General features: G+C 37.4%; 1 protein-coding gene across 1 annotated transcript in view; it reads right to left on the reverse strand.

Annotated features, from left to right (window-relative positions):
- TNFSF18 (tumor necrosis factor (ligand) superfamily, member 18) overlaps positions 1-1,994 on the reverse strand; it is a 9,240-nt gene extending 7,246 nt beyond the window's left edge. Inside the window, 2 exon segments of the mRNA XM_008593909.1 lie at positions 1,769-1,930; positions 1,932-1,994. Coding sequence (XP_008592131.1) covers positions 1,769-1,930; positions 1,932-1,994 — 225 coding nt within the window.
- Between the last annotated feature and the right edge of the window lie 11,173 nt (positions 1,995-13,167).

Here is a 13,167-nt window from a genome sequence, read left to right on the forward strand (position 1 = left end):
CTAAAAACTTTTTATACTTCCCTAAATTTGGAACAAACTCTGGGCTATGTTTAGAGGCAGAATTTTTCATTGACAAGCTGCTTGTTTTCTAGGAGAGAGAATCCAGAATCAGAGCTGAAACACATGAGATTAATTAAGTTTCATTCTGGCAAGAGGTGTCTTAGATGACTCTAACATTATTAGACATTCTCTTTCCCTTTGCAAGAGCCACTGTATGCCTTAGGCAAAGGCGTTTCTTCCTCTTCTGTGCATTTGTACCCTAATCATAGGCAGGAACTAATGATGCCTATATTCAATGTTCTTCAGAGCCATCTGGCTAATAAAACTTCAGGTGGTTTTTAGAAGGAAAACCCACTTTCAAATTTAACTCATTTCTATTATCACCCTTCCTCTTCAGAAATCTAAAAACTGAGAATTGCTGACAATTTTTCTCTGCTCTACCTTCACTGCTCCAGAAAGTTTGTACTTCTCTTTGACATATTCATGAGAGAGCAGAGCTGTGATTAGAAATGCCTCTGTTGCACATCCTTGTATATACCTATGGAATACAAATTAATAGGCTACTGTATACAAATTTGGCCAAAGCTATACTTATCCTAACTAGATTAATTAATATCTATAGTGCACTACTTCCTCCTGTATATTTTCTCAATTGCTTTCATATATCTTGAGTGGTAGGACAATACCTTTGAAATCTTCGCTGGACATTCCCTTTAGAAAAATGTTTCTGCAGTCATATCCCAATGCTTTCTTATATGGGCATATACCACCTTATTCTCCCCAAGGTTCAGTGTCTTCAAATGTAACCAGAAATATACCACATCCTGAATTAAATAAAATGTTTCTTATATTCTTTTTGGTCAGTAATATGTGAGGTTAACTTCTAATAACAAACCTAACATGTCCATTCCCAGTATGCAATCCCATTTTCTAGGCCCACAACTTGGGCTGCAGCTCAATGGGAAATTTCTGATAAGCATCAGGGGCTTCCCAAATAGACATGTGCTTCCTTTTTCTTCCATGAAGCCTTCCCTGATTACTCCAGCCCAAAGCCATTGTTCCCACTTTTGAATTACTAAAGCATTTATGTTCCATAATACACTCAGGTAAATTACTGATCACTGTATTTATAGCTAGAAGTAGCATTATAATGAACAAATCCATTCCCCTACCACCATGTTTCAGATGAAGAAGCTGAGAACCAGAAAGATCAAATAGCTTTCTCAAATTCATACAGCTGGCTATTGGGTGACCTAGAACCAGAATTCAGAACTTCTTACTCCTAGTCCAATGCCATTTACCTCCTTAAAGACACACCAACCACCCGTCACTTACTTTACTCCGTCTTCCATTATCTTTTGGTGTCTTTTCCCTCAATAAGGCTATAGCTTGCATCCCATATCTTGAGGGCAAGCATCATGTTTTACACCTTTTCAATTCCACCAAGAAGATGTGGCAGAGTACCAGCAAGAGAAAAATCACCCCACAGGCATCTGTCAATTGACTGATTTAATCAAGCAAGTCTCTTCATCTAACTCAGTTCTGCAGTTAACATTTAGCCTTCTCTGAGACTTTTGTCTCAAAACACTTTGATCAGCCTCAAAAGCCATGTCATGACAAGACTGGAATTGTATTTACATCATTAGTACTTAATGTCTCATCCATCCAACCATTTCTAACAATACTGAGTGACGATGATAATAGCTAGACTAACAGATGAAAAAAGGATTATAATAAATAGCAACCTTAGGTACTATTGCCTCCTTACCTGGAGTGGGAGAAAAGTAAGAATCAGTATACTGAAGGAGCAAAGCAACAGCAACACAACTATTGCTGAGCAGAGGAGCCACATCTTCCAGGATGATCTCGGTGCTCCTTGAGGACTTGACTGGCTTAAAGGCATAGTCTCCATGTGGCTCAGTCTCATTTTCTGGAGGAATGACAGCTGCAGAAAGCCGATATTCACAAGTGATGACTGAACGATGCAATGTCATGTTTTGTAGTGTTTATGATAATTAGAAGTGGGTGTGGGAGGTGGAGTTTTCCTTCTGACATCAAATTGGAAAACGATACTTCCAGGCTAAGTGCTGACTTTCATTTGGCACCAGACCAAATACACTGAAAGGAACGGAAGGCTAAATGCCAATACATACACACAGAGGCTAAAAAAAAAACCAAAAAACACACACACACAAGGGAAGTTCAGAGATTAAAAAGAAAAAAAAAAAAGAAATTCTTTGATGCAATGTCATGTTTTGTAGCGTTTATGATAATTAGAAGTCCACTGGGTATAATTCAACTGAAGTTCACTCAAATGGAAGGAGGTAAAGTGTAAGTATTTTTAGAGAAAATATTTTTTAATCTGAGGGAGAAACAAAATTAGAAAAAAGTTCAGAGCTTTAACATCCTCATTTAGAAAAGAAGAAACTAAGGTTAATAGAGGTTGAGCGGTGACACTGTTTGCAGCAGTGTTTCTCACTGATTTGTCATAATTTTAGCTTAGCCCTATTTTACCTTAATCAGTAAACTATCTCTGAAGAGAACAGTCACAGAAGAATAATTTTGCAGTACAACAAATGCTTTTGCATCTCTGTACAAGATGCTGTGATGCAGGGATAGGTAGTAAACTGACTCTAAAAAAAGAATGATCGGGCTGGCCTGTGGCTCACTCGGGAGAGTGCGGTGCTGATAACACCAAGGCCACGGGTTTGGATCCCATATAGGGATGGCCGGTTTGCTCACTGGGTGAGCGTGTTGCTGACAACACCAAGTCAAGGGTTAAGATCCCCTTACTGGTAATCTTTTAAAAAACAAATAAATAAAGAAAGAAAGAATGATCTAGGGCCGGCCCCGCAGCACACTCGGGAGAGTGCGGTGCTTGGGAGCGCAGGGGCGCTCCCATCGCGGGTTCAGATCCTATATAGGGATGGCCGGTGCACTCACTGGCTGAGCGCGGTGGGGGCGACACCAAGCCAAGGGTTGCAATCCCCTTACCAGTTTACCAGTCACAAAAAAAAAAAAAAAAAAAAAAAAATCACAAAAAAAAAACAAAGAATGGTTTAACTTGCACTGGTATCAGGTCTGGAATTCATAGACAAAAACTCAGAATTTAAAACTGACCACTGAAAATTTTAACTATTTTTCTTCTTGCTTTGCTGACCTGCTCCTTCTCCTGTCTCCTCTCCAAATTTTAGATAAAACTGCCTCTGCTTACTCACTTCTGTAATCATGTATTCACATGAGGAACTGTTCCAAACAAAATCCAGTTTCTCTTTTGCCCTTAACCAAGGTTAGGCTCTGGTATATCTTGATGTGTTATTTTAACCTTCTGAAAGTACCTTAAGAAAGATGACACACATATCTCAGGAAGACTACATTCCAGGGCATCTTTGCATGAAACAGGATTCAGAAATGAAGAAACTTCAAGTTAGGACGGGTGACAGTGGGGAATACTTTTTGAAACTCTAAGAGTAATGAGTCACACAATGGGTACCTTTTGGGTGTAAGCTACCAGGATTTTATGTGACATCTCAGAATATGACAAGAGGTAAATAAATGAGCACCAAATGCAAACTTTTATGTATGGCCTGTCATTGGTTCAAATACTTGGAAATGAGATTTTTTTTTCAATTAGGTCCAACTAGCAAAATCATGTTGAACATTGATTATCTGCCCACTACTATGCTAGGAGCTTTGTGGGATATCAAGAAAAAAAAAAATCACAGCTGCCAAGGAATTTGTCACCCAACCAGATTAAAACCTTACACTTGGGGAGACAGATGCCCAAATGAATAAATACTATATATAGGACAGTGCCTCTGAAACCAGAAAGATCTAAATAAGATGATATAGTTAAAAAGACAAGTTAGAAATGGGTTGTTTGAGAAGAGAAAGGAGGGTACTCTTTCTTGAGGGAGTAATAAAACTTAAGGAGTAAATATTCAGAGGTATGAACATTTGTAAATGTTACAAATTAAAATAAGAAAGTCTGAACAATGACAAAACCCCAAACTTTTTAATGGACCTTAGTAGTTTTCATTGAAGAGCTGCAAAATGAGGAATTTCAGGAAAAACCAGTAAAAGAAAATCTTCTTTCTTTATTTTTCAGATTGGAGAAAAAAAAAATCAAGATATGCTTGATTAAGCCATTTTAACTGTATTCATGGCTGCTTTGAATTCAGAATAAATTAGTCATGTAGCAACTTGGCTGTAGTTCGGTTATCAACTAAATCACACTAAAATGCATTAGGCGCTCTCCGTGCACAAGCAACTACATTTATACATCAAGCAGCCCTGTATTTTCTTCATCCATAAAAATGATGAAAGTGACATTTGAGAGGATGAATCATTTACCCGTAGAGGTAGATCAGAAATTGAATCCCCATCTGTTGAACTCCAAAACTTGTGTTTTTTCCATATCTATGCTGAAATGTGTCAATGACATCCTGTAAACAGAGTAAGAAATATATTAAATCTGTGAGAGAGCATCTGTGAACTTCAGTTTTCTCTATAATCCTGCATTATTCAGGTCTGCCCTCTTCACCACATTCCCCTTACATAACTGTTTATCTTGATTTTATCCTTGTAATAGTGTATGCTGTAGTATATTCAGTCAGAAATATCCAATGCATCAGAACTCTGTAAGAAACGATAGACAACTGATTTTGCCCACTCTGGGTAGCAGAGTATTCATTGTTATGACAAATAGAGCTCACTTGGGTTGAAGATTCATAGATGGATAGACATAAATAAACAGACAGACTGACATGAAAAAATGCACAGAGAGACAGAGACATGGCACATGAATAGGGTTTTAAACTTAAAATGTTATGAAGGCAACAACAGTATATTAAAATTAATAAATGTCTAGTCCGTCAGGAGAATTGTGTACAGCTCACTGTACAAAAATAGATATATGTGTATATTTATATATGTATGTCTATATAAACACGTATGCATATTATATGTACAATAAATTCTAAAAGATAAACAGGGGCTTCTCATACCAATCTCCAGATCATCCTCTCTAAAGAACTAGTAAAAGCCCTAATCAAGATGATCTAGGAAGTAGTTCAAATTCAAACTGTGTTTTGATTCCACAACCCAGGAATCATCTTCTATGCCCCAGATTGTCTTGCTTTATGCTATCTGTTTTTGCATATCCACTTTTTTGGAGACTTCACCAAGTTCTTCATTGTTTGTCTATGTTTTACTAGCTCAAGTACAGCCTTTAAGCAACAAGGCTATTGGCCGATTTCCCTGGAAGCCTTCTTGTGCTGGCTGCTTGCCTTACCGTTAATATTTTAAATGGCTGTGTGGTCGTGTAGTTCCCCGTCTCTTTAGCCTGAGTCCTCTGACAGCGGCATGTTGTTTTGGGGGGGTGTATGTGTGTGTGCATCCTCTCTAGACTAATACTCAGCACTTTGTCGGTATTCTGGCCATGGGAGGATTATTTTAAACCTTTTTAATGGGAAGAATGACATCCTGCTTAGAATCTGGTCTGAAAACAGACTTTCCATTGTGCAATATGGCATGACACTTCCTATTTGAAATCATCAGACATTACCCTAGAAGTTGTAATGTATGGACATCATTGCCAAATATCACATAGATTGCCAGAGAATTACGTATTTTACCTATCAACCAAGTTGAAATTAAAGGGTCATAAGACTCCTGAGACTAAGTGTTCCCCCCAAATCTGGGTTTCTTTGGACAGCCCTGGAAGAGGGGGTATGAGGTAAATATTTTCCCTTTACTCTTCTATTTGATCTCTCCATTTGGCAAGATCCTAAAATTTCCCCCTCTGAACTACCACACACCAGTCCAGCAGAAAACAGTCAGCAATTCACTGCTTTCAACACCCAACTATGATATGAGCTTTGTAGAAATCCATGAGACACTTTTCTTATCTTATTTTCCATTTTTAGCCCTGACCTTGCACCACTCCGTTTACATATCCTTATTCATGGTTAGATTTGTTGGTTTTGGCACAGGAAGCTTAAATGAGTAAAGAAAGATTTTGGCTTTTCTATGTGAAACAATTCCTACATACACCAGAAGGACACGTTATTTCCCTTGTTCATTAAGAAAACATTATCCAGTGCCTTCTCTGTACCAAGTGCAATATTAGGAGCTTGAATGTTGATTGATAAGGGTCAGTCCCTATCTTCAAATATATTATTGTTTTGTTTTGTTTTTACAGGTAAGTGGGAAAAGAGACAAACATATAAGGCCAATACAGGGAAAAGTACAGAAATAGAGTGAGTACCAAATTCCTGCCCTTCCTCAGGAGAAGGGGAAGTTTTATAAAGGAGGTAATGTCGAGGCTGAAATATAAGTGTATGTGCATGTGTGTGTCCCACAATTTTTAGGCATTTTACTTGACAATGGAGAAATAAAGAAGAGTAAGACAAGGTCTCTGAAATTAAGGAATCCATTGTCTTCTCCTCGCTGGTTGTTTTACATTCAAGCCTTCCAAAATTGCATTGCAAATATAAATTGGCAATTATAGATCTTCTTTGTATAACCTCTTGTAAATTCCCCACAGAGTTCCCGACTAATTCAAATCAGGTGAGAATTGACTAAGCATCTAGAGTTGTTCAGGCCAAGCTACTCATCTATCCAGTTTGGTGATTCTAACCATGAATACAGTAGGATGTTCCTCTACAAAGAGGAAAGTTCGTGCTGGTATGCCAGTGGAAAAAGCACTGAATCACAGGCAATGTTATGGAATGCTACTTGATGACATGGTGCCAACCGAAGGGAACAGTGAGTTTCCATTTGCTAAATAAAGAACAAACACCCCCAAGGAATTACATATAAAAATCATACCAAGATAAGGCTGAAATTATTTCAGGTCTTTCCTCAACCATCAAGCCTAAGGGAAATCTCTTTGGCTGAAGGTAAAGATATTCCCCCACCCTACACGTACACAGCCTCCTACATCTCCTCCCAGTCGGTCCCTCAGCACATGGATGCCTAGGTTATGTTGGGTGACAGTCACTCTGATTGCAACACCACTGAGTGGTGATTTCAGATATCAACCATAAAAAAAGAAGATAGAAAATGACAGAGTAACAACAAGAAAGCAAATACGTACTGAAACCTTGCTCCCTTCCAGGCACCATGTTTAAAGTTTAAATTCATGAGTTATTTTGTTTATTTAATCTTCACAACAATGTTACAAAGTAGGCCTCATTAGACCCATTTTATAGATGAGAAAATTGAGGTTGAGATGTTTAATAACTAACCAAAAATCATTCAACTAGTTAAATTCAAATCCACATTTTAATTCCAAAATCTATTTTTTCCTTTGTGTCCTTATTCATAAATATGTATCTGAACTTGGCTTCAGGAGGAAAAGGATTTTAAAATGAGAAATAATTAGCAATATTAATGATCCTTATGTGCTCCACTTCTGAATACGATATCTACTAATATGTAAATATATCTTTTTCAAACAGGCATAATTTTTTACTCTGTCTTCAATTTCATATTCTTCCTCTTTTTTTCTCCCTCAAAATGACTAATTTCTCCAGATGGAACCAGATCTTAAATCATATTTTAAATTAGGATGAAGATATTATATGTAGTGGAAATATTTCCAGCCACAAAAATTTTCCCATGTGCTTGCTTTTTCATAGAAGAAAATGGTGCCAACTGAGAAAAAAAAAAGCCCTTCATACTCCAATACTGTTTATGTAGCATCCATGTATTTTAAATCTTATTCTCAGTTAATTCAAGTGTTAAGAGTAATAATAGTAAAATGTGTGTACAAACACTGAGTCAAAGGGAGTATTAATTAAAAGAGAAATCTAGACCCACGTAGAGTTTTGGGAACCAAAAAGAGGGGTTAATTGTGGTAGTTTCATCATAGAAGAAAATACAGTTTCCATAAAGTTCAAAGGGAAGGGAGACAGAATAATTTTGGTAGGCATGACAAATGATTTCAACAACCATTAGAGTCACCTATGAATATGCCAAAAGCACAGAGACTGGTATGAACATTCTGTTGGTAATAACAATATCAGCAGAAATGATAGCAGCAGCTAATACTCATCAAACATCTTCTCTCAACTGAGCAGCAGCTGATCAGCCCCAAATAAAGACTTAACCAAGCTGATTTGAAGTCAGATAATATGTAAATTAACCATCAATTGTATTTACCATGAATGCAATAAGCATGTGATTTGCCGTGCAAGAATAGGAAATATGTAAATTAACCATCAATTGTATTTACCATGAATGCAATAAGCATGTGATTTGCCAATGAATGGAGGGCCAAGAAGACTAAATGGCTTGGATTTCTGAAATGAGTGAGCTGAGGAGAGGAAAATGGGTTCTGGCTTCATCTTCTCCCTTTTCTAAGTGCAGCTTGCCTTTGTCTACCTCCATCTCACATAGTGGCTTGTAGCTAGTGGACACAGGGAGGCCAGACCTTCTCAGCTCCTGTTGCTCCTCAGTGTTCTGAGGTAGTAAAAGAATTCCAGGGCAGCACCTTGGTGAGGTGGAAAGGGATTAGACAAGGGGTCAAGAGTCCCAGATTCTAAGTCTGGTTCTATCCACTTAGCTACTGTGCGACCTTGAGCATGTCAAAAAAAAAATCTCTTTGGACCTTAGTTTTTGTTATACGTAAAAAAAAAAAAATATGAAAGTATAGTGCAAACTCTAACACACTATGCAAATGTGAGATATTTGGTATGCTCTCCTGCCTTTGCAATTGAGCTTGCCAGCCCACCTTATTTCACCCCTTTTTTCCTCTATGTTACAAAGAGTTTGATGTGTGTTTCCTAGTGGAATCCCTACTACACAGACAGACAGACAGACACACACACACACACACACAATTATATGACACACACACACACACACACACACACACGCACACACACAATTATATGATGGGAAATGAACTATGAATTAACCACATTTCTTAAGTGCTTACTTAGCTGCTGTGTTCACTTATCTGAAGAAACTGGCAGAGCATAGAGCATTTTGGACACTTGTTGAGTCTGATCTGTGGGTGTACAGAAAGGATGAAAAGGATTAATTTAACTAACCCCCTTATTTTCCCATTGATGGAATTGTCGACACAGAGAGAAACTAGTGAAGGGTCTTGGTGAACTACTACTATTTTACTAAGTAATTAAACACTTAGAAATTATTGCAATAACATCACCCTAGTAATTGATAAGTATGAGCATATTCAATGTTTACTGGCAGAAAAAATGTGAACACTAATTTTCCTCAAATTTTCCAATAACACAGTGTTATACTAGGTTCTTTGGAAAATAATGGCAACATGGTATAAGATATAGACTATACCCTCAAAAATGTGCAAGCCATTAAGGAAAACAAAAATGGAATCCCCTCAACAATACACTTTCTTTAAAATAACAGTTTAGCAGTCTAACAGTAGAAATTTTGGAAAATCCAGAAAAGCACAGTAAATAATTAAAATCACGCATAATTATACAACCCAGAAATAACTGGTTAGCACACAGATTTTATTAATTTTCTATCTTTTTTTCTATATCTATAAAATAAATATGACACAGTTCAAACTCAGCAATGTACACACAGGGAAAGATTTATTTTTCCAATAACTGTTACCAAACTGTGCCCCTTGTGACTCACCCCAACCCCCCTACATATATGTGTGAGCTTGCAGCAATTGGGGACGAGGTGGAATGGATGTGACCTGCCTTCTTTCCCTCTCACATCCCTTGGACTTTGGGCCACCATTTCCATTTGCTAAATAAAGAACAAACACCCCCAAGGAATTACATATAAAAATCATACCAAGATAAGGCTGAAATTATTTCAGGTCTTTCCTCAACCATCAAGCCTAAGGGAAATCTCTTTGGCTGAAGGTAAAGATATTCCCCCACCCTACACGTACACAGCCTCCTACATCTCCTCCCAGTCGGTCCCTCAGCACATGGATGCCTAGGTTATGTTGGGTGACAGTCACTCTGATTGCAACACCACTGAGTGGTGATTTCAGATATCAACCATAAAAAAAGAAGATAGAAAATGACAGAGTAACAACAAGAAAGCAAATACGTACTGAAACCTTGCTCCCTTCCAGGCACCATGTTTAAAGTTTAAATTCATGAGTTATTTTGTTTATTTAATCTTCACAACAATGTTACAAAGTAGGCCTCATTAGACCCATTTTATAGATGAGAAAATTGAGGTTGAGATGTTTAATAACTAACCAAAAATCATTCAACTAGTTAAATTCAAATCCACATTTTAATTCCAAAATCTATTTTTTCCTTTGTGTCCTTATTCATAAATATGTATCTGAACTTGGCTTCAGGAGGAAAAGGATTTTAAAATGAGAAATAATTAGCAATATTAATGATCCTTATGTGCTCCACTTCTGAATACGATATCTACTAATATGTAAATATATCTTTTTCAAACAGGCATAATTTTTTACTCTGTCTTCAATTTCATATTCTTCCTCTTTTTTTCTCCCTCAAAATGACTAATTTCTCCAGATGGAACCAGATCTTAAATCATATTTTAAATTAGGATGAAGATATTATATGTAGTGGAAATATTTCCAGCCACAAAAATTTTCCCATGTGCTTGCTTTTTCATAGAAGAAAATGGTGCCAACTGAGAAAAAAAAAAGCCCTTCATACTCCAATACTGTTTATGTAGCATCCATGTATTTTAAATCTTATTCTCAGTTAATTCAAGTGTTAAGAGTAATAATAGTAAAATGTGTGTACAAACACTGAGTCAAAGGGAGTATTAATTAAAAGAGAAATCTAGACCCACGTAGAGTTTTGGGAACCAAAAAGAGGGGTTAATTGTGGTAGTTTCATCATAGAAGAAAATACAGTTTCCATAAAGTTCAAAGGGAAGGGAGACAGAATAATTTTGGTAGGCATGACAAATGATTTCAACAACCATTAGAGTCACCTATGAATATGCCAAAAGCACAGAGACTGGTATGAACATTCTGTTGGTAATAACAATATCAGCAGAAATGATAGCAGCAGCTAATACTCATCAAACATCTTCTCTCAACTGAGCAGCAGCTGATCAGCCCCAAATAAAGACTTAACCAAGCTGATTTGAAGTCAGATAATATGTAAATTAACCATCAATTGTATTTACCATGAATGCAATAAGCATGTGATTTGCCAATGAATGGAGGGCCAAGAAGACTAAATGGCTTGGATTTCTGAAATGAGTGAGCTGAGGAGAGGAAAATGGGTTCTGGCTTCATCTTCTCCCTTTTCTAAGTGCAGCTTGCCTTTGTCTACCTCCATCTCACATAGTGGCTTGTAGCTAGTGGACACAGGGAGGCCAGACCTTCTCAGCTCCTGGTCTGCCTCTCATCAATAGTTCAGGTGGGCCCTAACCTCTCAAAAAAGTTATTGGGGCTCTTAGCCTATGTCCTCAAGCTTACTACCTGAGCTCAAAACTGGGCATAACAGGGATTCAAGTATGTGATAAGGGTTTGGTGAGAATAGATGTTTAAGCTCTAACTAGTGTTTATCCCCTAAGCATCCTAAGACTGATAACAACATTTTATATTGTACCATTGTCTGGTAGTCTTACGTAGACTGTAATGCTCCACTTTCTTTCTCCCATGAGATTCTGACTGCTTAGGGCTATAAGATGACACCAAGGAAAGGAAATAAAGCAGTGTTTGTACTTATGATGTTACCGAAAGCCTGTCCTACAACCAACATGACTCACGCTGGTTTTGTCCATACTGGAGGCCCAGTAGCATCATGCCTGTGGTTTGTAATTACCAGGATCTTACTATATACCCTGTAGACACTGAATGATTACTCTATATATCTGTTTCCTAATATATATCAAACATACTGTAATGTAAACCCAGCCACAAAACCACATCCTTTTTAAAGAAGTAAATACAGTGAGTACATTCTTACCAAGAGGGATGAAAATGTTAAGCCCATCTAAAATGGACTGAGCAGCTGGCATGCCTCCCAAGCAACTCTTGCGTTAGTTGTCAGCTTGTAATTGTAGTATTGCTGACTCCTTCCTTTCACCTCCCACAGTGCATTGTACCTCTCTATAATATTATCTATGTCTATTAAACTGCAGGCCTCTGAGGGGCTGGGACTATGATTTACCTCTACATACACAGTGCCTGGCATAGTGTGGGTGCATAAAAATGTGTATGTGAAGAGGGAGTGAGTAAGTGAAAGAATATATTGATCCTCTTTCAGTCAAATATTACCCATAATTTGAATTATCTTTCAAAACAGAAATGCGCTTGCCCATCACCTTTCACACATTCTGTTTTATATTCCTTTATAGCCAAAAACATACATTGATGAGGCTACAGGCTATGGTTATGATATAAGTGTATTCTCTGGCTTTGGATCAGAGCAAAATTAACTGGCTGGTACTGTAATCAGACCCAAAATATTTGTTCTTTTGAGAACCATTTCTTTGATTGTTTCTTTCCATTCTGACTGATCAGGTGTCTAACAATGAAATTTATCCATGTAGATTTAGATAAGAAATGTGAAAATATGAGACTACACCAAAGGAGAAATCTGTAAAGCCCCTGGAATGCAGGATGGGATGCAAACAGAAGTTCAGAAAATAAAGGTAGTTAAATAGAATTCATATGAAGAAAGGGGAACTCTGGCCTTCAACTTCTTAGCCACAAGAGCATCACTTGAAACAGCAGCAGTAAGAAAGAGATGACACATAATCAGAAGATATACATTTTTAAAACTGGGGAAAATCAAATAGGAAGACAACATTTTGCTGGAATTGTTTTGGTGAGCAGTTTCCTGTTCAGCTATGCAAATATGATTTCACAAAAGCTTGCTATTTCATCCCTTTGCTAAATCCAAGCTTGAGTTTGAGTTTTTTGAGCCTCTCAGTGATTATTCTATGTAGCTTCACTATTCAGGTAGACTCTCTCCATAGCCACACACAATATTGCTTCCACCCGTTATTCTAAAGTTCCCAAATCCAATGATCTTCATTCATCTCATTTGACATCTTTGTAGGTTTTAACTATTCTATCCTGAATCTCTCCCTGACATTTTGCCTCATCCTTACACATCTTTAGGGACTCCTTCCTCATTTATTTTTAATGCTAGGGTCCATTGGGGTTCAGTCCTTAATTCACTTTTCAAATTACAAAATGTCTAT

Source organism: Galeopterus variegatus, unplaced genomic scaffold (genome assembly GCF_000696425.1).
Source record: "Galeopterus variegatus unplaced genomic scaffold, G_variegatus-3.0.2 Scaffold9856, whole genome shotgun sequence".
Lineage (NCBI taxonomy): Eukaryota > Metazoa > Chordata > Mammalia > Dermoptera > Cynocephalidae > Galeopterus > Galeopterus variegatus.